General features: G+C 48.3%; 1 protein-coding gene across 1 annotated transcript in view; it reads right to left on the bottom strand.

The window, feature by feature from the left end:
* ARPC2 (actin related protein 2/3 complex subunit 2) overlaps positions 1 to 25,819 on the bottom strand; it is a 36,155-nt gene extending 10,336 nt beyond the window's left edge. Inside the window, exons 1-7 of the mRNA XM_075001774.1 lie at positions 25,678 to 25,819; positions 15,355 to 15,389; positions 11,887 to 11,999; positions 8,813 to 8,858; positions 8,053 to 8,239; positions 7,440 to 7,533; positions 2,098 to 2,224 (exon numbers count right to left, since the gene is read on the bottom strand). Of these exons, the coding sequence (XP_074857875.1) occupies positions 2,098 to 2,224; positions 7,440 to 7,533; positions 8,053 to 8,239; positions 8,813 to 8,858; positions 11,887 to 11,999; positions 15,355 to 15,389; positions 25,678 to 25,751 (676 nt within the window). The 5' untranslated portion in view covers positions 25,752 to 25,819. The remainder of the gene's footprint in view (positions 1 to 2,097; positions 2,225 to 7,439; positions 7,534 to 8,052; positions 8,240 to 8,812; positions 8,859 to 11,886; positions 12,000 to 15,354; positions 15,390 to 25,677) is intronic.
* Between the last annotated feature and the right edge of the window lie 1,298 nt (positions 25,820 to 27,117).

Raw genomic sequence — 27,117 nt, 5'->3', positions numbered from 1 at the left:
AGATGTGTTATTAGGTTGTGCTGCCATATTGCCCATGATGTTTCCTGTTGTCTTCTGAGATACAAAATCTTAGCTCACGACTCTCCTACAGACACGTACAGCAACACCACCTCAGTCTGAACTTTGCTTTGTCCCACAAAGGAAGGCAGCAGGAGGTCTGCGTTCTGCTCTCAAGAGCGCAAAGGGAGGCACGGAACAGCGCGATTCCAAAAGAAGCCATAATGGCATTCCAGGGCACCATTTGGAAACAGCGCTGTGTCCCCAGATGTGCTATTTCAAAATACATTCTGTGGGTAGCTGTGTTATTTCATAACAGCTGTTCTGAAATGTCTTATTTCAGAATAACTCAGTCATGCAGCCCTGGCCTCTGTGTCCTTGGTACTAGGTATTTGAGAACTTTGGCTTGGACAAGTTTCTTATTTTCTAATGCCAAAGTCGATTTCAGCTTTGCAAACATCGTGGGATATCTCACATGTGAGCAGAACTGTGGGAAGAACCTGATCAGTTAACAGTGTCCCAACATCCACGCACATAATGTACACTAGGCCAATACCAAGTGCATAACCTACTCGTGTGGTGTATGCTGTGTCTACATACAGGTGTTGGCTCACTCCTTGGTGTCCTTGTTCCCAGAGTCTTGGAGAACAATCCTCACTTAGGTCTGTCTAACCCACACACACCTGTCCTAACTCCTTGGAAAAGTGGCACAAAAATAGACTAGAGAGAACTCTACTCCGGGGGGAGAATATGATACCAGGTGGTGCTTTTCAAATATGAACTAACTCTCACAGCACTCCTGGGAAGCAAGTACCTCTGCCTTACGGACAAAATTAGATGCAGAGCTCTGGTGATCTGTCCAAGACCAAAGAGCAACGAGGTATCCTGCAGCACCTTACAGACTAACAGAAATGTATGAGCATAAGCTTTCGTGGGCAAAGACCCACTTCGTCAGATGCAGTCACTTCGAAGCGGGTCTTTGCCCATGAAAGCTTATGCTCATACATTTCTGTTAGTCTATAAGGTGCCACAGGACCCATTGTTGCTTTTGCAGATCCAGACTAACACAGCTACCCCTCTGGTACTTAAGACCAAAGAGAACGCTGAAGAGCCGAGACAGACATTCCAGCTCTCAGCTGTGCATTCAGAACGTGCCTCTAACAGAGCATCTCTCAAATGTGGCCAAATTATATAAAAATAATTGCACAGCTTCCCCAAACTGATAACTCAAAGCTGCACCGCATCTGTCGTCAGCTGAAACTCTCGTTTCCAAACAACGTGATGCATCAAACTGTAAGCGTCTCTCTGGTCTTCCCATTATTTCACACGCTTAATGATCTGGACGATCAAAAGATTAACCTCCCCTGTCTACTTCCTCCTCTGCCATTCTGGAGAGCACTTTGAACACAGCAAATGGACACAGACTCTTTTTATCCAGGGGAGAGGCAAGATCATAGATGAAGCTATGATATGAACTTCAGTTACCCCCTAGAACGTTTGTGCACTATAGTAATTCCATTTCATCTCTGTCCCCTCTGAGAGGGACTCAGACAGGTTGCTGTTGCTATTACTACTTTGTATAAAGCTGTGGGGCACTGGGATCCAAACGCATCAGGACAAGGTGCCATTAACAGCATGCAAAGGGCCAAGGATCATGGCGCTAAAGCACTCAATGTTTTCCCACACCGCGCTGACCTATCGCATCAGACTTAACAGGCAGCCTTCTCCCAGCCTGGAGCCACGAGCGCCCTCCTTGCTGAGCCATGCCGCGGTCCTAGGCTAGGACCTCGTGTCCAATAGAGACTGTCACCCCCAGCTGTGGGCACGGCACTTTATGGAGATATAACAAGACAACTGAAGTTTACAGGCTGCCTCAGCGAGAGTGAGTGTCAGATTCACTGCCCAGCAGGACACGTACCTGACCCCTCAAAGTGAAGGGCTGCATCTATCTCTGCACCACCTCCCACTCCGTACGAAGAACCACGTCACTGGAAGTTTCACTGTTTCACTCCCAGTCTTAGGCTCTGAGACTGCACACAGCAGCTCTGTGCGACAGGCGCTGAAGGACAGGGAAACGTGGCCTTTCTCGGGCCAGCTTACCAAAGGTGATGTAGCCAATGTTGTCGCCTACTGCCGCGTCCGTGTCTTTCAGTTCCAAGGGGGGTTCCCTGTGGCTGAAAAGCACCTGTGGAGCTGTGTGACTGGCTCGGCGGCCCTCCTTAAACTCCTGAGAGGACAAAACAAAAGCACCATGAATTCACTCTGCTGTGCCCACAGCCCTCACACGTCCCCTGTAAAACCCAAACCTCGGAGGTTCAAAGAGTTGACTTGGCAGGGTGGGCCTTCCTTTGGAGAGTACCAACATGGAATTCAGCTCACCGGCGTCAGATTCCCATTAAACTAGCTATTTCCTAACCCTGTGTAAGCTCTGTCTACTAAATGGAAACCCTGCCCGATTAACCGACTGTAACACAAGTGCACATCAGGAGCATGGAATGCAGAAGTACAAAGCGCCCTACTCCACACAAAACAAATAGCCCCAAATGGAAACATGAGAGGCGAGGCGAGGCTAGAGAGCAGTCACGAACAAGGGCACCTGGGCTTCTGATTGCCAGCTTCGTTTTGCAGCCGCTTCCAGAGAATTGCAGTCACCCACCAACAATGGCAGCGGAAGAATGGGTATAATGAACATTGTAAGCCTTAAGTGAAGCACTAACTCAGTGTCACGCAGCCAAATGTTACTGGTGCTAAGCTGCCAGTTACAAAGATGCTAAACAGACGGAGGCTGCTGGCAGGAGGCTCCCCCAGATGGGCCGCAGGGCTTTAGTATCTCTCAAGTGTCCTGCAAAATTACCCAGGTTTGTCAGCTTTCAGGGCACATTTGGTTCACGGGCCCTTAGACACAAGGGGCAGGTACAGACCGGTGCATGGAGAGCAACTCTCGGCACAAGAGCCAAATGATTGAGCCGCTTAGTTTGGCAAGAGGTCTGAGGTGATGTAGGTGGGCCCTTTTCACTGCCTTAACTTGACATAAAAGTGACGAAGACGCAATTAGCCCCACAAGTCTAACACTGCGGACACGCTGGTGTGAAAGGCCTGCAGACATCCTTTGCAAACCGAGGAGGCCCCTGCTGGTACTACCCAGACCCAGAGCAATGCTTGGCTGTGCTTTCCTTAACCAACCACATACACCCTAACTGCAACATCACCCCCTCCCATGAGGTACGCACACATTGCTAACTGAGCACGAAACGTATCCCGCAGCTCGCTCCCAGCTGTCCTTCGTTACCCCTGCATGGTCTCCAGTGTCTGAACCCCTCGCCTTCCTGAGCATGGTTCCTCGCTCTAGAAATGGAAGGGAAAACACACCCATCCCTGATCTGAGAGAGTTCAGGTCGGTCACTAATCCATCTACTAGGGCAGTTTACTGGGATCTCTGTGTACTACACTTTGCCGTTTGGACATCCAACTACCAAGGCCCCCGGATAAAACAGTTTAAAGAGCTCGAAGCAGCTAACGGTGGCTGTCTCCTCATAACAGGGCAGCTCGTTGTCGTGTGACGCTGCACAACTGCGCAGAGGCAGGGCGAGAGCTGCAGGCACACATCAGCATGGCTCAGGAGTGACAATTCCTGAGGCCTCAACCAGATCACAGAAGCTTCAAAGGGTCCTGAGCCTGGAGCAACCGTCCATTGGAAGGCTCTGTGTACCCCAAGCCCGTTTTATCAACCGCCTGGCTTCCCCTCATTTCATAAAGCCGATGCTGATATCCTCGCTCACAGCTCGCCTTCCTCTGTGCCGTGGCAGGAGTTAAGAGCAGAGCATCTGCTTGAAGCCTCCGTTCTCCTGCATTCAGAAACCCCAGAACCAGCGTTGCACTTTGCATTTCAAGTTACAGACTCCGGAAAACACCGCAGAACTCATGTTTCAAGCAAATACTCAGGGCTTAACTCACGCCACAGCACAGACACAGCTGAAAAGGGGTGGACTCAGTCTTAGACCTACAAGACCACTAGAAGGTTAATCCTTGGTTGGCACGTGATTGTTCTCCTACAAACAGTCTGGCACGGTTTCCGCCACGGACACAGCTTGCGGCTGCACCAGTATGACTGTACTGGCTAGTTCTCTTCTCTCCCAGCTCTCTGAGTAACAGGATGTGCCGGAGTACACTACTCCGCATGCTTACTGCCGTTACTCATAGGCCTGCCAAGCAGTTTACTCCTTGCTGAGGCATCATGGAGCAGATGTCCAGATTTTTCCCAGAATGCACTGAGAGGCAGTGTAATCGGCATGGAGTGATAAACATATCTGGCAAATGGCTGTGGTGAGAAAAAAGCTGGTGCATGGACCAAAGTGGCTGTTTTAAGTGGTTTAGAGAAGAGTTCTGAAAATGCGGGCTGAACAGCAGGCAGGAAATCTCAGCATGCCAGAATTGTTTATCAGAATAAAAGAAGAACTCTAGCTTGGCTAAGTGACAACTATGATGGGGAAAAATGGTCTACAAATAATTTACTGTTAAGATTGACATGGAAAAGTGGTTATCCCAGGCTGTGGCATATTTAGTTTTTTCACACACAAGCAATAACCACCCTTCCCCTGATTCCCACCCCCTCACCCGGCCAAAAAAAAAAAAAAAAAAAAAAAAATCAACCCCCAAAACAGTCTATTAGTGCAGGCTAGGGCAGTTTTTGAGGTGGAACACACCTCCAGAGATGCACTGAAGTGTAGGCCTGGAAGGGATCTCAAGAGGTCAAAGTCCAGCCCTTTGAGATAAGGCAGAACCATGTTGTCCAACCTGTTCTTAAAAACCTTTAATGACAGAATTTCCACAACTTCCCGTTGAAACCTCTTCCTCAATATCTCCACCCTGAAAGTTAAATATTGAATAAAAATCTCCTTCTGCAGATTAAGACCATCACCTGCCCCATCTTCAGTGGACATAGAGAAGAACTCACTACAGGCCTCTCTCTAACAGCCCTTAAGATACTTCAAGACTTCTCAGGTCCTGTCCTTGGTCTTCTTTTCAAGATTAATCATGCCCTGGGTTTTTAAAGCTTTTCTTACAAATCATGTTTTCTAATCCTTTTTGTTGCTCTCCAATTAATCTGTAACTTTCCTGCAACACCCAGAACGGCACGTAGCGCCCCGCCAAGGCCTCAAAAGCGTAGCATGAAACAATTACCTCCTGTGCCTGACATGTGCCACTCCGAGTGACACTTCCCAGAATATTGGCCTTGTTTGGAGCCACAACACATTTGATTCGTAATCCACTGTAACACCCACGCCCTTTTCAGTACTACAGCCTTTCCAGTTACTCCCCGTTGTGTAGTTCTATAGTTGATCTTGCTGATTTCTGACCTGTTTTCCAATTTGTCAAGATCCTTTTTAATTCTAGTTTCATTCTCAAAAGTGCTTATTATCCCTCCTAGCTTGATGCCACATGCAATGTTATAAACACACTCTTATCCATTACTCAGGGCAAACACTGACAACTACGAGAGCCAGGACTAGACCCTGCAGACATCACTTGATGCACCCTCCCAATCAAATAACGAACCACTGAGAATTACTCCTGGAGAGCAGCCTTACAAGTCTGCATTCACCTTGTAGCAATTTCATCCAGATCACATCCCTAGTTTACTTACGAGAATGTGATGTGGGTCTGTGTCAAAAGCCTTCCTAAAAAATCAAGATATATCATGCCTGCTGCTTGCCCCCATCTACTTGCCCAGTGGCCCAGTCAAAGGAGGAAATGAGCTTGATTTGTTCTTGACAAACCCATGCTAGCTAGTCTTTGCAATGCTATTATACCTCTAGCAGCAACGAAGGGTCCTGTGGCACCTTATAGACTAACAGAAAAGTTTAAGAGCATGAGCTTTCCTGAGTTAACTCATGCTCTAAACTTTTCCGTTAGTCTATAAGGTGCCACAGGACCCTTCGTTGCTGCTACAGATCCAGACTAACATGGCTACCCCTCTGATACTATTAAACCTCTAGGCACCTAAAAATTAATAACTGATGACAGTATCACTCCAGGTAGCAAAGTTAGGCTGACAGGTTTGTAACTCCCAGGTCTTCACTGTTCCCCTTTTAGCAACAGGTACAAGGGTTTGCCCTTCTCCAGTCCTCTAGGACTTCATCCGTCCTCAAGGAATTCTCACAGATCATTGCTAGTGGTTCTGAGATTGCTTCAGCTAGTTCCTGAAGTACCCCCAGAACGAATTTCATCAGGCTCTGCCAATTTGAATACATGTGACTCATCTAAATACTCTTTAACCCATTCTTTTCCCATGTTGCCTCGTACGCCTTCCTCTTCCTGTTACTATGAACCTGGTTGCAGCATTCCTCTGAGCAGCGTTTTCACAGAGAGAAGCTATTTGCTTCCATAGGTTCCATTCTTGGGACAAGGAAGATACCAACTGGATTCCTGAATACACTACACCACAGAGTCACTGAGGCAGGACTGGCCCTAGTCAAAACGGCATCTGAGGTGAGGAGCATCTTTAGCACCCACCTGTTCGTTAACCTCATCTGTAGCCCATTTCATGACTCTGATGCACAACCTGCATGTCTGAGTCACCCCTGTCAAGTAAGGAAAATCTGTATGCTAGGGTCATGCTACACACAAGCAAACAAAAAAATTCTTTTCCTCAAAGCTTTCTGAGTAAACACGTCTCACAATATCACAGCTGGGCTCGCCCTCCACTTCTTCCTTGTATTTCTGACTGACCGGTGGAACCTGCCCCTTCTACACCTGCCAGGGCAGGCCTGACTACATCTTAGGAGGGTCAAGGAAAATGCAACATTCTAGCAGGCAGTGAACTATGAATCCACATTCAGAATAGCTGGGCCATTCTCCTATTTTCCCTTTCACCTCTAACAACAAAAGCAGTCAACACGCCCAGTGCCTCCCAAGCCTGGCACCTGCCCCTAGCTCCAGCTCTGCCCTGAGCAAGGCCTGGAATTTAGCAATAGCACTTTTGCATGGTCCTGTCTACACTACAGGAATAAAGGGATGCCATGGCACTTCCCAAGTGAGGCTTGCTCTGGTACCCTTTGCCAAAATTCAGCCCTCCCCGAGAGCGCTGAACCCCACGCCAGAGGTGGCTACATTCAGTAGCAAGATGTGTACGCTGAAGCACTCTGGGATGACAGGAACTATGCAGAGATGTTACTTGTGGCCAGCAGTGTGAAGCCAGCCAGGATTTCAATAAAGAAAGAAACCAGCAGATCAGATCAGAAGAGATGCTAAGATCATTAACATGGGTCTGCTCTCCCACAGGAGTTACTTCCCACAGAGCCTGGACTGCTGTGAAGCATTCACACGGCTTAGGCCACCAGTTATCTCTCTTCAGTGATTCTACCATGGAAAGAAGTGTTTATACCTCCGGATTGTGCCATCGACACACACTCAAACAATGCGATAGCCCTCACATTCCATACCTGCATGAACACCTTTCCGATCACTACATCGTCGTCATCCTTAAATACTGTGCTGAACACAACCGTCACCCGGTCCTTCTTTGACTCAACGTACCTGGGGGAAAACCACACCCGGGTGAGAACAGGCTCAAAACTTGAGGTCTACGACCTGCACAGCTTTCAAAATCGCTTGCTGCTGCCACATCCAACCCGGATGACCAAGGCGCAGCCACCGGGCGATCTGGTTCAGTGCCTTCATGGGACAAGTCACAAGGTGGGCTCCGTGGAGGGCACCATAGTAACTGCAAGCGAGCATGGGCATTTGCAGGGACAGCTACTGGAATATATTAAATCCCCGCCTTTAACCCAGAGGCTCAGCATCCCCCAGGGAACAAGGCACGGCGTCTGAGTGTCAAACTCCATTGTCCTGCACCGTGACATCACCTCGCCACCACTAACAGGTGTTAAACCCAGTCAGCTGGACGAGCGCTGCACTGGGAACTTCACCGCTTACCACAGTACGTGCCACATGTTTGCACGCAAAGGCCTGGAGCAGATTCAAGCTCTGCTTGGCACAGCTTTCCCATGCTGATGAATGCGTTGGGAGTGGCAGGACAGGGGACTGCATGCTTACATCGTCTCATCATCTCTGTAATGGATGACCGCTCTCTTCTCCCCCTCCTTTCCCTCCTCCTGGCATTTGAAGTATTTCTCGAAGACCGAGGCAAAGCAGTTCCGCTTCAGCATGCCAGCTTGGTGCACAATGGAATCCTTCGCCGCAGGAAGGTTCTCCAGGTCATATAGCAAAGAGACATTGTAACCTGGAAAGGGAAGTTAACCCACCTTTAACCAAATCCCACCGCATTAGCTAGCCCGTACGTGATGTCCTCCTTCCAACCCTTCCACTACTGCTGGTGTTGGACACTTTCGAACCCCGCGGAGGAAAGCGACCACAGCAACTCAGTGAGGCCATGGGACAACGAAGCATTCTTTCCCCCATCTCCATGGCAGAAGGGGAGCTCAGTAGCTCCTGCTCCTAAATTTTGCAAGGAGTGAGTAGGCAGAGAGGTTGTTACAAGTAACCATGGTTTTCTGAATCTCATTAAATGCTTGTCAGTCTTGTCACGCAGAACAAAAATCCCTATTGTGAGGTATGGAGGCTTTCTCGGGGGTGGAATCAAGAATTATGGTTTGTGTTGCAAAAAAACTTTGCCCTGCTGTACCAGCCCACCTTGATTTTTCTGTTGGATTTAAAGGCCTTTCAGCAGTAGCAAAGCACAACTGTGTCAAAGTGCAGTGCTGATCCACAACTCATGTATAAAGCAGCAAGGGAACGGAGTCACTGTTGCTGTCCGAACACATCTCTAAAAAAATATATTTATATTCGGGCTTACCTGATTCTGGGTTTACGAGGAAGTTTCCGTACACTCTCTTCAGTAACTAAGAAACAGACAAAACATTGGCAGTATAAGTCTTTCTTTCACAGCACATCCTATTCTTCTGCTGCTAACATCTCCCTTGCTTAAAGGCCATGCATCAGCTATCCGCTCTTGAGCCAGAACACCAAAGTACAGATTTTTGTATGCTAGAGCCTCAACAACCCTGTGGTTCATTTCACTGAAAATTAGACTCAGGCTTCCACATCTTACACAGCTAGTTTCCACCTATACTCTGGAGAGAAACCCCTTGAAGACTATGATTCCTCAGCCATGTACTGACACAGAACTGCTGTCCCGAATCAAAACTTGCATTTAAAAAATAAAAATGTGCAGGCTTTGCGCCTGCAAAGATAATCTTGAAAACATGAACCATATACAAATCAACGCAGTAACACCCGTCTGTGTTTCAGGCTCTCTGGAGACAATAGCTCTGAGAGATGTGAACCGCCTCATTCATCTCAAGTAGGGCTCTGGGCATGAAATGATTCCAATGTGCAAAATTCACCATTTTATTTGTGTCTTCTATTTACCCATCCTGCTTGGACCAGCCGGCACCCACACCTTCCCCTGCAGTGCCATCATAGGGATAGCTGATTACAGTACATGATTCCTGAACTGTTCAATAGAGTCAGGCAGTATGAACCGATTTTTTTTTTTAATTTTTTTTATTTTTTTTTTTCTGATTTGTCAACCTTGATGATAATTTTTGGTTCTCTGGGCCTTAAATATTGAGTCTGTTCTGGTGTGGCTGTGGTCTGAAGAAGTGGGTCTGTCCCATAAAAGCTCATCACCTAATAAATTATCTTGGTAGTCTTTAAAGTGCTACTGGACTGCCTTTTTGTTTTGATAGAATACAGACTAACACGGCTACCTCTCTGTAGCTATGAGCCAGCCCCTCTCCTCACCCCTATTCCTTCCTGCAGCCTCATGGGAACTAGGGAAGTTCTGTGCCAGATTGACTGGATAACATCCCTGGAACCGAGCCACCTAGACAGCATAACAAAAAGGACCTTTCTCCAAAAGTAAGCAGTGCTGAATTTCCGATCCAGGACTATTTTCACTGATAGGGTAGTTGAGTGTCTGTCTGCGAGGGAACCAGGAGTGAAAAACATTTTATGGCAACAGCATAAATTACCTCTGCAGCTGAGTTTAGCGGTGTTGAGCACAAGTCATTATGATACTTAGTGCACATGGCCCCGGTTCTACATGACAGGAAACAACAGACTTGCAGGGCTCTCATCTGCTACCAGCCTTTGTATCAAGAATTGAGAGAATCCTTTGTGATTTTTGCATGCAACACCTATATCCAGTGACCAGCATTTCTCTAGCAACAAAGATATTTGAGCCCTAATGGAAATGGCCACTCTGCATTCCTCACAACATCAAGGCTTCAATAGGACCATCAATTGTAGCCTGGGATACCAAATTTTGTCTTCCGCACCGGGCAAAAGAAACTGCTGAAATAATTTTATTTTAAAATGGAATTGTCACTTCCAAGTACAATCACGTGACGGATTTACTTAGTGATTTGGAAACCAATGGGTATCTGTATGTAAAAAATATTTCCAATTTCCCCTCTAACAAAGAAATATACTGGGACTCCATATTGCGGGAGCCAGAAATTGGGCACTAGCCTTCCACATAGAAGCGTGTGTCATAAGACTACAGAGCCCACATAACTAGAATGTGATATTCCAGCTGCCCCTACACTGAACTGCACGTTAATGTCTCAGCAGTGCTGTAAAGTGACTAACTGTCAGAAAGCTTGCTTGGCATATTTACCATTGAAATGGTAGCTCTGGCTCAGAGGGGTTCTAAGTCACATGGGGCAAATCGCTGGCAGTTGGTCTATACTACCCCTGTCAGTTGTGATCACTAATGGATTGCACTAAGGGGAGATTTAAGTAAGAAATTAAATGCAGACAAGGCTTCTGGAACCTGTAGTTTCCACAGGCCACCGCTTCTGTATTGAATGGACGAGCAGTATCAGCCTGCTTCTTTCCGCACTAAGTGTGATGGACCCCTGTTTCCCAGTAAGTTGCCATAACATCAGGGCTAAGCTAACCGGCTATTCCTGACCTAGTCACCTAGCGGCAGTAGCAAGAGTCGTGTATTACCTGCACTTATTCCAGCACGGTTTGACAGTTCCAACTTCCCCTTTGTTGGAATTCTCTATCCAGTCATGTGTAAGTAACTCAAAGAGGGGCAAATTGCTCAGAAATCTTTTCACAGGAAAGACAAACAAAAGACACCCAAGGTAAAAACGCTGCATGGCTTCTCTACTGAGGCGTGCTGCATGAACCCCATTAGGTAACATGAGGAGGTTGGAAAACTAATTCAGGAACTGAGTCATACTTCCTGCTTCAAGACCCAACCACAAGGCACAGATGTTCACAAGGGCCTTTTCTTTCTACCATAAATGGCCCTCTGCAGCACAAGCACAGTCGAACAGGAACTAAACCTGCTACTTCACGCATCAGCTACAAAAGCAGAACGAGGCAGTGCAGCCTGCAGATTAAGACGTGTGCATGGTAAAGGCAGCTTTTCATTTGCTTTCAAGTGTGGTTAGCACGAGAAAAGCAACACTGTGGGATTCCATATTTATTCATGCCAGGACTTCCTTAGCAAGTGGATTCAGCTTGCGAGGCAGTATCTCTAACTACCAGTGCCCTGGCACACCATTACAGGGATCTGAAAAGTCAGATGTGTTCTTCTACCTCTTAGGCTTTCCCTAGTAACAAGGCTCTGTAGCTAGAACTAATCAGACATTGATAGGAAGAGAAATCAGTCTGGTCTTTCAGAATTGAGTGCCCCCTATATTGGCAACAGGAGTCACTGTGTCTGTTAGGTGATACAAGTACCAAGTGGTACTACTTTGCAGAGGCACCTTTCTAACACACAGGGTCTTCATCCATTGTTGTCAGTGGGACCCTGCTTAGTAGTGAAGTTAAGGATGCTCAGGAAAAAGCGTTGGCAGCATCAGGGCCTTGAATCCCAGGAGGAAGCAGGAATTGTGGTCACTCACTCACCTCATCAGCACCGTGCTCCTGTAGCTCTTTGTAGAATTTCAGAGAAATACTGACCATCACTTTTGTCTTGTCTCCATTGGGGTTGGAAATATGATAAAGGACTCCATCGAAATCTTGGGGGGAAGTACAGCAGAGGGAAATTAGGAACTCTTGTATAATTTCTAAATTCCAGACCATTGCATAATGAATTTTTTTTTTTTTTTTGCAAAATAGGAACTTAAGAGTATAAAGCTCTCCCATATTATCGGGCCCTCAAGCACATTATCCTGTAATTAAGGAAACCATGGTAACAGTATGTAGGCAGTCTGGAGATCAGTAACAAAAACAACAAGAAGTCCTGTGGCACTTTACAGGCTAATAGATATTTTGGAGCATAAGTTTTCGTGGGCAAAGACCCGCTTCGTCAGATGTATGAGTGGGGAGGTTTCCGAGGAGGATGTAAAGAGGGAGTCTCAGTCAAGGGGAGGGCGAGAGCTGATAAGGTCTATTCGGTCAGGGTGGATGTGGCCCATTATCAGCAGTTAATGTGGAGCTGTGAACATCAAGAGAGGAGAAATCAAGTGAGTTCAGCCCAGGGCAGGGCAGGGGGATGTGGCCCATTATCTGTAGCTGATGTGCTATAGATAATGGCTCTTATCCACAGATAATAGGCCACAACCCCCCACCCCCAACTGAACTGACTTCATTTCTCCTCTCTTGATGTTCACAGCTCCACATTAACTGCAGATAACGGGCCAGGTCCACCCTGATGAACAGACCTTGTCAGCTCCAGCCCTCCCCTTTACTGAGACACCCTCTTTAAATCCTCCTCTGAACCCACACGCTCATGCATCTGATGAAGTCGCGTCTTTGCCCACGAAAGCTTATGCTCCAAAATATCTGTTAGTCTATAAGGTGCCACAGGACTTCTGGTTGGTTTTGAAGATACAGACTAACACGGCTCCCCCTCTGATACTTGTCACCATGCAAAAAAAAAGCAACAATGATTCTGACAACTTTAGACCAAAGTTCAAGTTTAGCCCTGTCTTATTTCAACTGTCAATGACAAATGGGCCACATGCTCCACCTATGCACATGTACTGAGACATAAAGCTCTCTCGCATGGTTTAGCTTTTGTCACTTGGGCTGCAGGTTGCCTGTGGTGCCCAACTGTGCCTGATTCTCCTGCACTTTGTTGGTTACGCACGAAAATGGTGAATTCAAAAGCCAGAGGAGCAGCAGAAGTTGCCTCAGGGTATGTTTACACTACCAAGTTTTGACGCCCCAAACTGTCCTTTGGTGACGAGAGAGAGTGCACACACCACACTAACTGGGAGACACACCCAGTTTCAGCTACAGAAAACTTCCGCCCCATGAGACATCTTTTCCCTTTCCCCTCCCTTTACTGTCAACAAAGAGCCAGCAGAGACTCCTCTGCTGTTTGTTTTGCTGTTGGAACTGGCTTCCACCAGGATCCCACCATGCCTGCCCCGGATGGCTGTCCTCAGCGTTTGACCTCTTCTGCCCTGCAAGCATGCACCCCACCCCTCCCAAAGCTCCAGGAAGGATCTGATTGCTGAGCGAGCTGTTCTATTTGGGGAACAAAAAGTACAAATCACTGGACTGCTCCTCTTCTGTCCTGCACTAGGAACACAACAGCAGTCCTGGCGAGGGGGACAGATTGCCGCTTTGACATTCCTCGGCACGGAAAGCTCACAGAGCTTTTCATGATGCAGCTCCCAGTGGCTGAGGGAACCTGGATGGAATCCCAAGGTGCGCAGAGATCAGACTGGGACTTTTCAAGCTTAGAAAAGAGGAGACTAAGGGGGATATGATAGAGGTCTAGAAAATCATGATGGACAACATGAATAAGGAAAAGTTATTTACTTGTTCCCATAACATAAGAACTAGGGGTCACCCAATGAAATGAATGGGTAGCAGGGATGTTTTGCTAGAAAACAGACTAACAGGGCTATCTCCCTGGCACTATTAAACAAAAGGAAGTTTTTTTTTCATGCATCGCACGGAAGGCTTGCGGAACTCCTTGCCAGAGGCTGATGCGAAAACCAGGACTTTCACGGGGTTCAAAAAAAGAGATAGACAAATTCATGGAGGTTAGCTCCATAAACAGATACTATCCAGGCTGTGCAGGAATGGTGTCCCTGGCCTCGGCACGTCAGAGGCTGGAAAGGGATGACAGGAGAGGGATCACTCAGCGATTCCCTGTTCTGTTCATTCCCTCTGGGGCACCTGGCACTGGCCTCTGTCAGAAGACAGGACACTGGGCTAGAGGGACCTGTGGTCTGACCCAGTGTGGCCGTTCTTGTGCCTTCCCACCATGCTGCACTGTGGGATACACACCCCACATCCAGGGACAGAGGGAGCAAGTGTGAACACCCTACGGCAATTTTTGTTTCGTTGACTTTTGGGCACCAGCAAAAGTTTTGTCAACACCACTTGGCAGTCTGTCTGCATTTGCAGCATTAAAGTGCTGGCACCAGCGCAGTCAGGGCAGCAGCCCTGTGCTGTGGAAAAATCACCAACAAAAGGTGGGAATCTGTCTCCACGGGCGCTTTACGGCACTGAAACTCACTGCCCTTGGGGGAGATGATTTTTCACACCCCTGGGCGAGAAAGTTGCACTGCAGTAACCTACCGGGGTAGACAAGCCCGAAACAAAGCGCAGCCCCTGCAGCAGCAGGTTTCTCTCTAGGCTCCCCCTTTGGTCTAGAAGGTTGAATGGGTACACAGCCACTGTTCCGCATAACTTCAAAACACCGCTGAAGTTGGGTTTGAACGGCATGATCAATACTTGCATTTAGTTTTCAAATCAAACCTCATCCCAGTGGAGAGCAAGCTACAGGGCATCGGCTTGCAGTTTCTCTTGGCCATCTGAGCGCTTATCATCCCAAATCAGACTCCAATCTGCTGCAGTCAGATGGTGTTACATACCTCATTACACATGCCATCCAGGCACAACAAGTTAAAACCATTTCGTTCATTCATTGTATCAGTGATGTGACCATTTAATTCATTGCCTCTGGCAAGGGAATCTGGCAAGGAAGAGAAGAGCCTAACCAAGCACAGCTCTTTCAATTGCTCAGCCAATAGGGATGCCCACTGACTAGACTGCGTGGTACATATATATAAAGCCACAGGTTTGTTCATCAAACATTCTCTCCATGCAGAGAGCAGCTGAGTTCACGTACACCACACACTGAGATAGTCAAGCTGATCACACTTGAATTTTTCAAAGATTTACCAAAAAAACCCCAAGTAGCCATGTACCACCTTAACTACTAAATTTTACGTATTAGGTAATGAGCTTTCATAGGTAAGACCCACTTCTTACCCAGAAAGCTCATTTACCTAATAAATAAAACTGTTAGTCCTGAAGGTGCTACACGACTGCTTGGTTTTATGCAGCTACAGACTAACATGGCTACTCCTCTGATACTATTAAAGATGATGAAAATTTTGTGCAACTTACCTGCAAATGTTACTTCTACTGCCTCTGGTTTGTTCCTAGTAAACAAAAAACACAGGATGTCAAAAATTGAACTGCAACCCCCTCAAAATTGCACAGAGATATTGGTTTACCGATTTTAAAAAGTTACATGAGCAAGTTTCTGATCAGAAGTGGCTTTTTGGAAGTCCCAGCTGCATAACTCTTAACAGCATGCAGTTAGGAAAGATGTTTTGAGAAATCTATACAGCACTCTCACAGGGTGGGCAATGATTTACCTCAACTGCTTGCTATACCAAGCTTTTGAAAACCACCTTGCAATTTTAGCCTGATAGTATTCATAATCTATTCACAGAGTGATGCAGAATTCTGGTGTCTAAGATACTAGCAATTAGCAATGCACCCATGGCCTCAAAATTACTAAGAAATGCATTTTTAAAATAATTATTTATTTTTAGCCTTCCAAGATGATAGTTCCGGAGTCATTGATTCCCCTGCAAATACAGACATCATTATGACCACATAAAGCATGGCAGGAAAGTGCACTCCTTGCATTTCTTCAGTGTTCACAATTGGCAAGCGAGAAAGTCCCTTCCTCCGAGCTCAGATGCTGGTAGCTGAACAGAAGAGGAAGCTTTTCAAATGCGTTTCCTCATATAAATTTAAAGAGGATCTAGGCATTCTGTTTGCAACTTAGGATCCCCCCAAAATCCAGATGTTTAAAACACTTCCTTTTACCTTCACATGCTCTATCCCGACAGGTGTAATAACAATTCCCTGAAAAGTTGCATTTCTCTGGGTGATAGACTTAACCGAGCAGTGCGTACCTCTAATGGGTCTGAGCGCTATTACTGATAACAAGTGGCTTGCCCCTCCATCCTGAGGGGGTTTGTTGAAACCACAACCATTAATGTGGCCTTCTTTGATGGGAAAAAATACAAAGGTAGCAGTGAAGTATGGACAGGGAATTCTACAGGAGGACAAACACAGGAACACCAAAGGAAATTTGGAGATTAAAGATACAAGACAGGGAGGTATCTTATTAGACCACCTTCTACTGATGAGAGACAAGCTTTCAAGTTTACATAAAGCTAAACAGAAGTAGGCCCCATGAAAGATATTAACCCGTCTCTCTCCTGTCCCAGGACTATAACACTGCATATGATTTGGGGGCTGAATTTACCAACTGTGTGGTATACATCTGCTTTTTTTTAAAAAAAAAAAAAAAAAAATCTAGTAGCCAGTACTGGACTGAGCGCAAACAGTATTACAAAAAACACTGCTTACAATATTAGGACCTAACAAATCTCAAATGAAGGAGTTTGGTTTTATTTTCCACTTCACCCAGATGTATCAAAGTAATGAAGCAAACGGTTCAGTTCAGAAAATAAATTAAACTAGATGTTGGACCTTCTACTGAATATTGCTTTCATTAGGCAACAAGAGCACGTGGCCCTCGTCATACTGGGGAAATAAAGACTAGAGACAGAGATGAATAATTTTAATGTTTCTGGGGTTTCTGGAAGTGGACAGCCATCGCTGTGCCCTGCCAGCTGCTGTTTGCAGAAAGCTCCATTCCAGCCACGGCTGTGGTGAACCAGGAATGCAGCAAGGTGTGCCAGAGCTCAGCGCAGACGTGGGGCAAGACTGATGTAATGAAAAGCAGCTACACTAGGGCTGCGAGTGACTCATAGAATTGCTTTGTGGGATACAAGAGGCACTTCTCTTGAGGCCCAAGCACAAGTGGATTTATCCAGCAGCCTTCAATGGTGCTACCAATGACGACGAGTTGTCACTTCTTTTTTTGTAAGTCAGCAGCTATGAAAGGCAAGACAGTGAAACCCCGACTTACACGCCAGGTGTGGTCCTTGGCAACCATGCACAAGTCAAATTTCACGTAACTCGGGATGGGGGAGGGGCACAGAGCCAGGCCAGGGCTGCGAGTGGCAGACGAGTCGGCAGATGTGGGAAAGATGGCGGTGACTCCGTGCGCCTCCGCCCCCTGCTGCTGTCGCTGCCCTGGTCCACAGCACCGTGACCGAGCAGCACCACTGCATCAGCCAGCAGGCGCCTGGAGCCGCAAAAGCGGGACCGAGGCGGTGAGAGCACCAGGCTGAGCACCACAAGCAGCGCCACCGCACCAGCCAGCAGGCACCTGGGGCCGCCACCATCTTTGTTGCGGCTGGCAAGTCCCTGAAGTTTTCAGATGGGCAGCAGCGAGCGGGGGGGAACCGGGCTGCAGCAGGGCCCAGCAGCTGGGCCGTAATTGTTGATTCCAATTGCATTATTCCAAGAGATGCGCAAGTCCAAATCGTGTAAGTCAGTGGGTTACTGTAGCCGCCTCCATTACAAAACTGGCGAGCTGCACTGCTGCAGTAGCAAAAGACAACAGCACTTGGACGGCGGCATGCAAGTGGCCTCGGGGCATACCTGCTAGTTTAAAAAAAAAAAAAAAAATCACTAATACTGGCTATACTCCCTCTCTAATCTCTGCTTTGAGCCGGGAAGTTGCTTCTCACTCTGCTTCAGAAAGCACTTCTACACTGTCATTTCTCAGCTGCAATAGGGAGCAGTTCCCAAGTCATAGCAAATTAATCTCCACTCACTGGCTATCAGCTCACAGCAGATAAAAATTCCACTGGGGGCACATCAATTCACGGCACAATCTGACGAAGCGGGTCCCTGCCCACGAACGCTTATGCTCCAAAATATCTGTAAGGTGCCACAGGATTTCTTGGTTTTCCCCACACATTTTAAGGTGACTGTCAGGGTGGCTCTGCTCAAGGGAGAGCCATGAACACAACCATTCTGAGTAATGTGCATAGCACCTCTCCAAAGCGCCGTGTTGAAACCCCACAGCCAACACGAGGTTATTTGGCTACAGGAAGTCATTCGCTGGCAAACCTGATGATTTTGTGAATCTTAAATTTGCTCAGATTTGAAAAACCACCACAGACTAGCAATATTTCAGCAAATACCTCAGGAAGGCAACTCCGAGGTGGCACTATCTGAACGTCTCTAACCCGGAACTCTCTCGTCCAGCAAACTCCGTAATCTGGCATGATTTTAGTCAGCCGGGTGACCACTTATCACAGGTGTGGCCAAGTCATCCAATAGTTCGTTTGCAGCCACCAGTCTCGCCTCTCAGCGTTCTGTGCTGTTACCTAGCTTTAATTTATCCCTAAATATCTAAGAGCCCAGTGAGCAGCAAAAGTGTTGGTAACGTGCTAAAAAATTATTGACCTCCCACCGTCCGGCAAATTCTCCGTCAGGTCCCGAGGGTGCTGGACGAGAGAGTGTCACCCTGTATTGTTAAACACTCCAGAGTCAGAATAAGCTAAAGGGCACACATGCACCCCTAAGTCTGCCACCTCCATTACAGGTGACACACAGTAGTTATTACTTACATAATCTCTCACTATTTGCCATGCTCAGAGAAACAGCATTTTCTGAAACTTCACCTGTAACTGTAACCCCTCTTGCTGCTGTGCATTGCTCTTGTGTGCATGTTGGACTACAGAATTCAGCAAAGTACGTGATACAGAATTATGTGCTGTGAATCAGGCAAAGATTTCGCTTACGAAAGGACTGGAGGCCCTATACCCTGCAGCCTGCCTTCAAGTGCTGTAGAAAAAGAAATACTCACAGGCATTTCTCAGGAAGTTTACCTGTCAGATTCCAGCTTCCTAATTACAGCTATTTTGGCCCCACCATTTTTAGGGTAAAGTACCTGAATTGTTTTTCTTAAATTAAAATTCCCCCAGTCAGAGATCAACCCTAACACAATTTCAGGACCATAGCTAAAAGTTGTACAAGCAACAGAGCACAGGGGATTAGAACAGAAATGCTCACACAGCTCTATTGGGTCTCCAAATATAAGGCTGAAGCAACTGGGATCACTGGTCATGAGGAAGACGAGAACATTTAGCCTGAGGATTGCTGTCGAAATCCATTATAAAAGCTCCTTTCAGCCTCCTCCTCAAGCAGTGCGCTGTATTTACGTGTAGTGGATTCCTTTAAATGCACAACTCCAAGAGCTAGCAGTTTAGTACCTACAGTATCCCTGCAACACCAGTGTCTATACCGGGCCACATATCCAAGTGGCCGGTACTGTGGGACCATATTCTTATGTGGCATGTCCATTACTGGATCGCTTTGCTGATTTCTTTGTGAATGAATACTCCACCTGATCTACAGAGAATAAATATTGTGCTGTCCACCAAAGAGAGAGGCATCCAAATAAAATTATGATTGCCGCAGCAAGGCACGGCCCCCACCAGGCGCTGCTCCCCTGCCAAGCTCCCCCTCCTGCCACCACAGGCTTCTCACTGGAGCCGGCCCAGCGCTGGAGCCACGCCACGCAAATGCCCTGGGACCAGAGGAGCACGCCACTCCTGCTGTCACACGGTGGGGCGCATGTGTGGAGCAGCCAGAGAGGAGCCCCATGTTCACCACAATCTGTAGCATATTGGACAACCCAGACTTGAGATCTCTCTTCGTGTACTGCTCTTCTGCCATCAGCTTTCCTTCCCTGTGCTGTAAACACGGCTTGCCCACTGAACCTCTCATATGGCGCCTTAAGTTCTTCATCATCGAGTTGACTCAATTTGGCACCGAACTGAACTTCACTATCCCAAGCCAACCCAGCTCTCTTTGCAGTCAGACTGTCTAGGTTTTCCCACAACCTTTAGGGAAACCTTTCAAACAGTACTCTGCTGCTGCTGTAATGAATAAATAAGTTCCTCTTTACCTCTGTCTTGCTGTCAATTTTCCTACAGCCAATAGCCACCTAAACTGTGAAAATACAGCCATGTTTTTTGCTGCTTTCTGTCCTAAGATGCAAATAAAAAAGGCTCACACACCAAAAGTAATTCAATCAGAGCTTTGTGTTACCAACTCTACTCACAAGACGGATGTGATCGACAAATCTATCTGAACTCTGAACCTAAAACGGCAGTCACTCCTACCAGCGGCAGCTGTCCATTTCCCAACAAAGCTTAATATTAATTAAGTCCAACCCACCCATATGCACTAAATCGCTCATCAAGAACATCTGCTCTGTGCTTAGAGGAAAGTACAAGAAAAGGATTCTAGCAGGTATAATTTCTACCCTCCCCAGCTTTCTTTCGCCCACCGTTCCTGTCTGCCTCAAGAGGTTCTTCTATAAGCTTGTTACGTTGAGCCCACATAATGTATGTTGAACTCCAAAGCAGATTTTTCACCCCAGCAGGACTATATCTTTAAGAAGATCTGTAGTTTCCTTAAGAGCAAATCCTCATCTGACATTTCCTCAGTTTTGACTCAGACAACTTCCAATTTCCTCTGCCTCATTACTGAGGCTACAATTGTTTGCAGCCATATGTAACAACACCGATTTTTTCAAGAGAGAGGAAAGATAATCATAATAAAATCGTACTCAAACCATCTTATTGTGTGTATTAATCAAAAGAACATGTAAACCTTGGCCTCTAATCACCCAGATAAATCTGACCAGAGGAACACATAGCAATTACGTGCCTGTACCAAATAAAGGCCAGCGAGCGTACTGGTAGAGTTATGCACAGGTATTCTAATCTCCAGCTTCAAAGGATAAGAATAAACAATTTCAAAGCTTAAAAACCTTACAGGACAAAGCATCACTTTGCAATGACTGGAGTCTGTGTACAGGGTTGCCCAAGAGGGATGAGATAGCATCTCATGCCTGACACAGCTTACAAGCTTACTTGCATCACACCTAGGGAAGGATCTAAGCAAGGAAGAATCGTCTAGTCCAAGGGTCAGCTCAGCCCCGTCCCTCCTCGCCTACGCAACTGGAAGCTTGCTAAAAAGCCAGGCCGCCAGTGGATTAACAAAAGACCAGCTAATGCTACCAACCATCACCTAAACGGTAAAGCTCTGCATCTTCATTTATTTATTAATGAAGCTGTTGTAATTAGGACTATTGGTGACTTTAAAAGGTAACACTGTCACTTGGATCCTCCGTAGAGGTCAAAAGATCCAGTTTCAGCACTCAGCCTAAGAGAGGTTGCTGACCCCTGGCTTAGCACTTGGAGCCGATGACTGTGACTCTGGAGCTCTGAATTCTACTCCTAGTTCTAACACTCACTCTTTGATTTTGGCCACATCACCTCTCCAAATCTCGGTATTCCCCCTCTTTCCTAAGGTGCAGATATGATCTGTTGTAAAACTTGTTCATAAAATGCAAGGAGAACCACAGCTCAAAGGCACCAAAGAAGTTCAGCATGAAGTGTACTGGGACATGGCGCTGCCAACAAAATGTAGCTTCCTCCTTCACAACTAGCATACCACAACCTCACAACTTCCTTCTGGCTTGCAGAAGACATGCTGCAACCATTCACCTTGTGCTGTGGCACTGAGAGACTCCATGAGAGAATTATAACATTAAGTCCAGGTTTTAAAAAAGCTGCTGGACCAGTCATTTGCTGCAAGCCCTCCCTGGACCACACAGGGAGCTAAACCATCAATTGTCTGTTTACCTTTGGCTAGCACGTTTAGTTCTCTGGCTAGCACCCACCTTCTTCTCTCAACCACCAAGAGGGCACTCAGTGTTGGCCAAGGTGTGCTGAATGCCTAGTGAACCTTACATTCTAACAGTCTAGGCTACAAAAAAGAGACAACCTGATTCTACTGCAATTCCTACCAAGATGATTTAAGACAATATAACTAAGATGATTTAAACCAAACCATTCAACAGAAGCACATGTGAGAAACTCCCAACCACCCATACTGCAGAATTCCAATAGCTGCTCTAAAATCATTTGAAAGGTGCGAGGATGAAAGCAAATGGTTAACATGAACCACATTTACTCCCCAGAGCTGCTTTCTCACTGTAGGACACACGTTCTGCTGAAGATGCAAGTGTCCAGCAGCAAACGCATTAAAGTGACATGTATGCAGTAATAAGTGCACTAAATTGTGTGGCGACAGCTTTAAAGGCCTTCTAAACCCAACATTAAAGATGGCTGCATTTTTGTCCTGGCTGCCAAAGGCGTCAGAGATTCCATAATTTCCATGGGTTTTTCTTTATAAAGAACACCCAGAAACAGACATTCTGGGATTCTCACATACTTGTGGGTGGATGCAACGAGCCATCAAGAACCTCAGGCAACTTGACAGTTCTCATGGTTTGAGTGGGAGACAGAATGAGAGGCTCAGCAATATATGAAACCAAAGCTGTACATTCTTAACAAGGATTTAAAATCCTCCATCAGAAAGGAAAGATTATTTTGAAGAGACGTGCATGGCCCTATCCTGTAAAGTGCTATCAACCTGCCTTGAAGATGTCTATCACATCGATACTTTCCATGGGAATGAACGGCACTCATATTCTGAGGATCACACCTTTACATAATACAGCTCAGAGCTGGTACCTTGCTGCCCAGAATTTCTAATAAAGTGCTATGTAAATCAAAGCAACATACACCAGTACTATAATAAACGTATTGTAAACTGGAGGGAAGCTGGACTTCAAAAGTCAATTTTAACATAACATTCTACAGAAGTGCAAAGTGTCCCAGCTCAGGTTCTGAAAGTATTACTACACATGGTGGATATTATCCCTGATCTAGAGCTAGGAAAACAAAGTTAAGTGCCAGGAACAAGGTCACACAGTAAGTCAGTGGTGAAACTGGAATTATGATCCATACACCTTGACTCCAACCCGTGTTCTAACCCTTAGACATAACAGCCTCTACAACAGTAGGCAAGTTCACATCTGTCCACTCATCTAAGGACTTGCTCAAATCAAGTTACTTAGACTAAGGCTATGTCTACTCTAGCCCGGGAGATAGACCCACTCAGGGATGATCTTCTGGGGTTCAATTTTGTGCATCTAGTAGGAATGTGTGAAATGGACACTGCAGGGGTCAGAGTCACCCCCCGTACTCCTTGTGAGACGCGAGGAGTAAGGGAGGTCAATGGGAGAAACTCCCCCATCGACCTTCCTCGGTAAGGAGGCCCAAATAAGGCGAGTGTATACACATTGATTTTAGCTGCACAATTGCCGTAGCTACACTTGCGTACCTGCAGTCAACTTACTTTGCCTAGTGTAGATAGTCTTAATACGGAAATAATTACTTTCACTAAGATGTCCAGACTTGATTTTTTCCTGTTAGTGACTCCCATGATTTTGCCCTCATCGTGACCATCCTGTATTGGCTTACAAGATATACCCTGAAAAAACAACAGCTAAAATGGAATAAAGCAAATCCCCACCCATGACACCCAAAGGTCTTAAGATACTATAGTGGAGACTTATCTATTTTCCAAAAGTATACAAACCACAACCACCACCACCACCACCACAACGCTTTGAGATCTCAAATTAATAAAAGCAGAAACTGATACCCACTCCACACTACTTATGAAAACATGACGGCTTGAAAAATACATCTGTGCATGTTTCAGATCCTTACTTTCGCCCTGTGCCTTGCCTGGACAAGAGTGCCTTAGTATCTGCTAGAAAAAAATATAAAGAAGTTACAATTTCTTCTCCTCTATCACCATGACCAGGGTACAAAGATGAGAGAAATGGCTCCTGATTCATTTTTAAAACATAAAAGCAGGTTGTAGATCAATGTAAAAGCAAAGGCAGACAACACACCAGGAAACCCAGTCATTGCGATAAGCAGAACCAACACCCGATGTTGTATTCAAGAACGGCCAGTGCAGAAGCGATGCTTCCTGGTCGAGCAGAATGGAAACCTGCAACTGTGACAGAACCAGTAACATGGTCATTTTTGTGGCATGAAGCAAAAGAATTTCTGAAAGCTGTGCTCTGCAAACTCAGCAGTAGTTGCTTTAACAGATAAGAATTATGACGTACACCCTCTAAACTACCTCCAACTGGAAGAGCTCCTCAGTATGAAGCCTCATAGCAAATGAGCAATTTTGAGAGACGTTTAAGTTCTAACAGACAATATTTCGCTCCACACAGTCCAGGCAATAGCTGTGCTTTCACAGCATCAGCTAAGGGCTATGTGTATAATGTGCTTGCCACAGCTTGGCAAGACCCTTTGCATTAAATGCTCGTAAGGAAAAAAGCGGTTTAGAACTAAGTAACTCTACCGTACACAAAAACAAATCAGGAGTCGAGCAAAGCCAGGGAGCAAGTAGATTCCTCTTTATCACAAGGGACCAAGGATGAAAAATTAGCTTGTTGGTTTGTAAGGTTTATTCAAGCAATGTCTGAAGGCTGGGGGGGGAGGGGAGTAGGAAGAAGCAAGTCATGTTTTGCACAAGTGACTAATGTTCTGCACATAAGGCAAACGAGGAACGTAAGTGGAAGAGACCTGAGGCTGGTTCCTTCCCACCAGCCTGACAGAGAGCCTCTCAACTGCTCCTGCGTGATAGTAATATAATAGGTGGAGATACACATCTCACAGAGCCGGAAGGGACTTCAGGAGGTCATCGAGTCCAGCCCCCTACCCTCTTGGCAGGACCAAGTACCCTTAAATCTATTTGCCCTGGATCCCTACATGGCCCCCTCAAGGACTGAACTCACACCCCTGGGGTTAGCTGGCCAGTGCTCAAACCACTGAGCTGTCCCTCTCGCTCCTGAAGGTGCAGAAGCGGGCGGGGGGGCGGTGCAAACTCCATCCCGCTAACAGGGGATGTACAAGTCATAGGAGCCACCAACGCCTTGTGCGCAAACGGTGACTATCCAGGGCCCTGTGCGACTCCAGGGAGGGGCACAGCTGCCAGGCACCCCCCACCCGGCGGCAGTGGTGCCGGCAGGGAAGTGCCCATCCAGAGAAGGGACAAAGCTGTCGCGGGGACGTAACCGCAGCCAAGTGAGGGGCTCTGCCAGCAGCACCGGGGGAGGGAAATCGACCCCTCCTCCTGCCACGAGACAGGGTGGCAGGACCCCCTCTGTTCCGGGGCAGCCCGGGGCAGGGGCAGGGGCTCGCACGGGAGCCCAGAGCCCGGGCTGCCCCGGGGGCGCTCCCGGCTCGGACCCCGCCCCCGGGCACCGCGAGCCAGCGCCAGCCCGCCGAGGCACAGGTTGCTCCGGGCTGGGCCCGGCGGGAGGCGGCGCCTGCCATGGGCCCGCCCCGGGGAGGGCGCGGCCCCAGCGGCCGCGGAAGTGCCGCTCCCCGGGAAACGTGTCCGTCCGTCCGTCCGTCCCGGGGCCGCTCCCCGGGAAACGCGTCTGTCCGTCCCGCCCGCCCCGCGGCCGCTCTCAGACCGCCCCCCCCGCCCCGGGCTCGGGCCCCGCTTCCGCCCCGCCCTTCACTTCACACCCGGCCCGGCCCGGCCCGGCCCAGCCCGCCCCCGCCGGCCCCGTTGCACCCCCCGGCCCGGCCCGGCCCGGCCCATCCCCCTCACCCGGCGGCCGCGCCCTCGAACTTGAGCGCCAGCGTCTCCTCGATGATGCGGTTGTTGACCTCGAGCAGGATCATGGCGGCGGGGCGGGGAGGGGCGGGGCCGGGCCGGGGGGCCTGAGGGACCGAGGCCGGGGAGGGAGCCGAGCCCGCTGCGCGCACCGGGGACCTGCCCGAGCCTGCGCCGCCGCTTCCGCTTCCGCTCGCCGCCCCGCCCCCCGCGCTCGCGTCACTTCCGCCCGGGCGGAGGGGAGGAGGGGGGCGTGGCAGGCGCGCGCGCAGCCTCGCGCTGGGGCCGGCAGAGGCGGTCTGGGCCGTGCGCGCGGCGGGGGGCGGGGCCGGGGGCGTGGCCGCCGCCCCCGGCATCGCCCGGGACCCGAGTGCGGGCACGCGCCGCCCCCCCGGGGAGCCCAAAGGGTCCGAGTTCGGCCCGGCGCCGCGCGGGCGGGCGGGGGATCCTCGTCACCCCCGAGAGTCAGCGCAGGCGGTGGGGCCCGCGGGGGCTCGGGGTGCGGGGCGGGGCGCGGCGCCCTGGCAGGAGCGCTTTTTCCTGCGGAGTGTGCACGGCGGGAAGCACGGGGCGGGCGTCCGGTGCGCGGTGCAGGGAATGTAATGGGCGTTGCAGGGGGTTCAGTGGGTGTTGAGTGGGCGTTGCAGGGGCGTTGCAGGGGGTTCAGTGGGCGTTGCAGGGGGTTCAGTGGGTGTTGAGTGGGCGTTGCAGGGGGATCAGTGGGTGTTGAGTGGGCGTTGCAGGGGGTTCAGTGGGCGTTGCAGGGGGATCAGTGGGTGTTGAATGGGTGTTGCAGGGGGCTCAGTGGGTGTTGAGTGGGCGTTGCAGGGGGTTCAGTGGGCGTTGCAGGGGGATCAGTGGGTGTTGAGTGGGCGTTGCAGGGGGTTCAGTGGGTGTTGCATGCTTGAGCCGTTTGGGAGGGCGGCTCGCCACGGGCGAGAAAGCACAGTGGCGACGGAGTGACTGCGAACTGGTTTAAAGACAGCACAGATCACAGAATCCCAGGGCTGGAAGGGACCTCAGGAGGGTATCGAGTCCAGCCCCCTGCTTCAGGCAGGATCAACCCCCACTAAGTCATCCCAGCCAGGACCTTGTCAAGCCAGGACTTAAAACCTCCAGGGATGGAGAATCCACCACCTCTCTAGGCAACACATTCCAGTGCTTCACCACCCTCCTGGGAAAGTAGTTTTTCCTAATATCCAACCTACACCTCCCCCCATGTAACTTCAGCCAATTGCTTCTTGTTCTGCCATCTGACACCACTGAGAAGTTTCTCACCCTCCTCTTTAGAGCTCCCCTTCAGGAAGTTGAAGGCTGCTATTAAATCACCCCTCAGTCTTCTCTTCTGTAAACTAAACAAGCCCAAATCCCTCAGCCTGTCCTCATAGGTCTTGTGCTCCAGCCCCTTCATCATTTTTGTTGCCCTTCACTGAA

The sequence above is a fragment of the Carettochelys insculpta genome, chromosome 8, assembly GCF_033958435.1.
Source record: "Carettochelys insculpta isolate YL-2023 chromosome 8, ASM3395843v1, whole genome shotgun sequence".
NCBI lineage: Eukaryota > Metazoa > Chordata > Testudines > Carettochelyidae > Carettochelys > Carettochelys insculpta.
The sequence above is the reverse complement of the archived record's forward strand: the minus strand, read 5'-3'. Positions and strand labels throughout refer to the sequence as shown.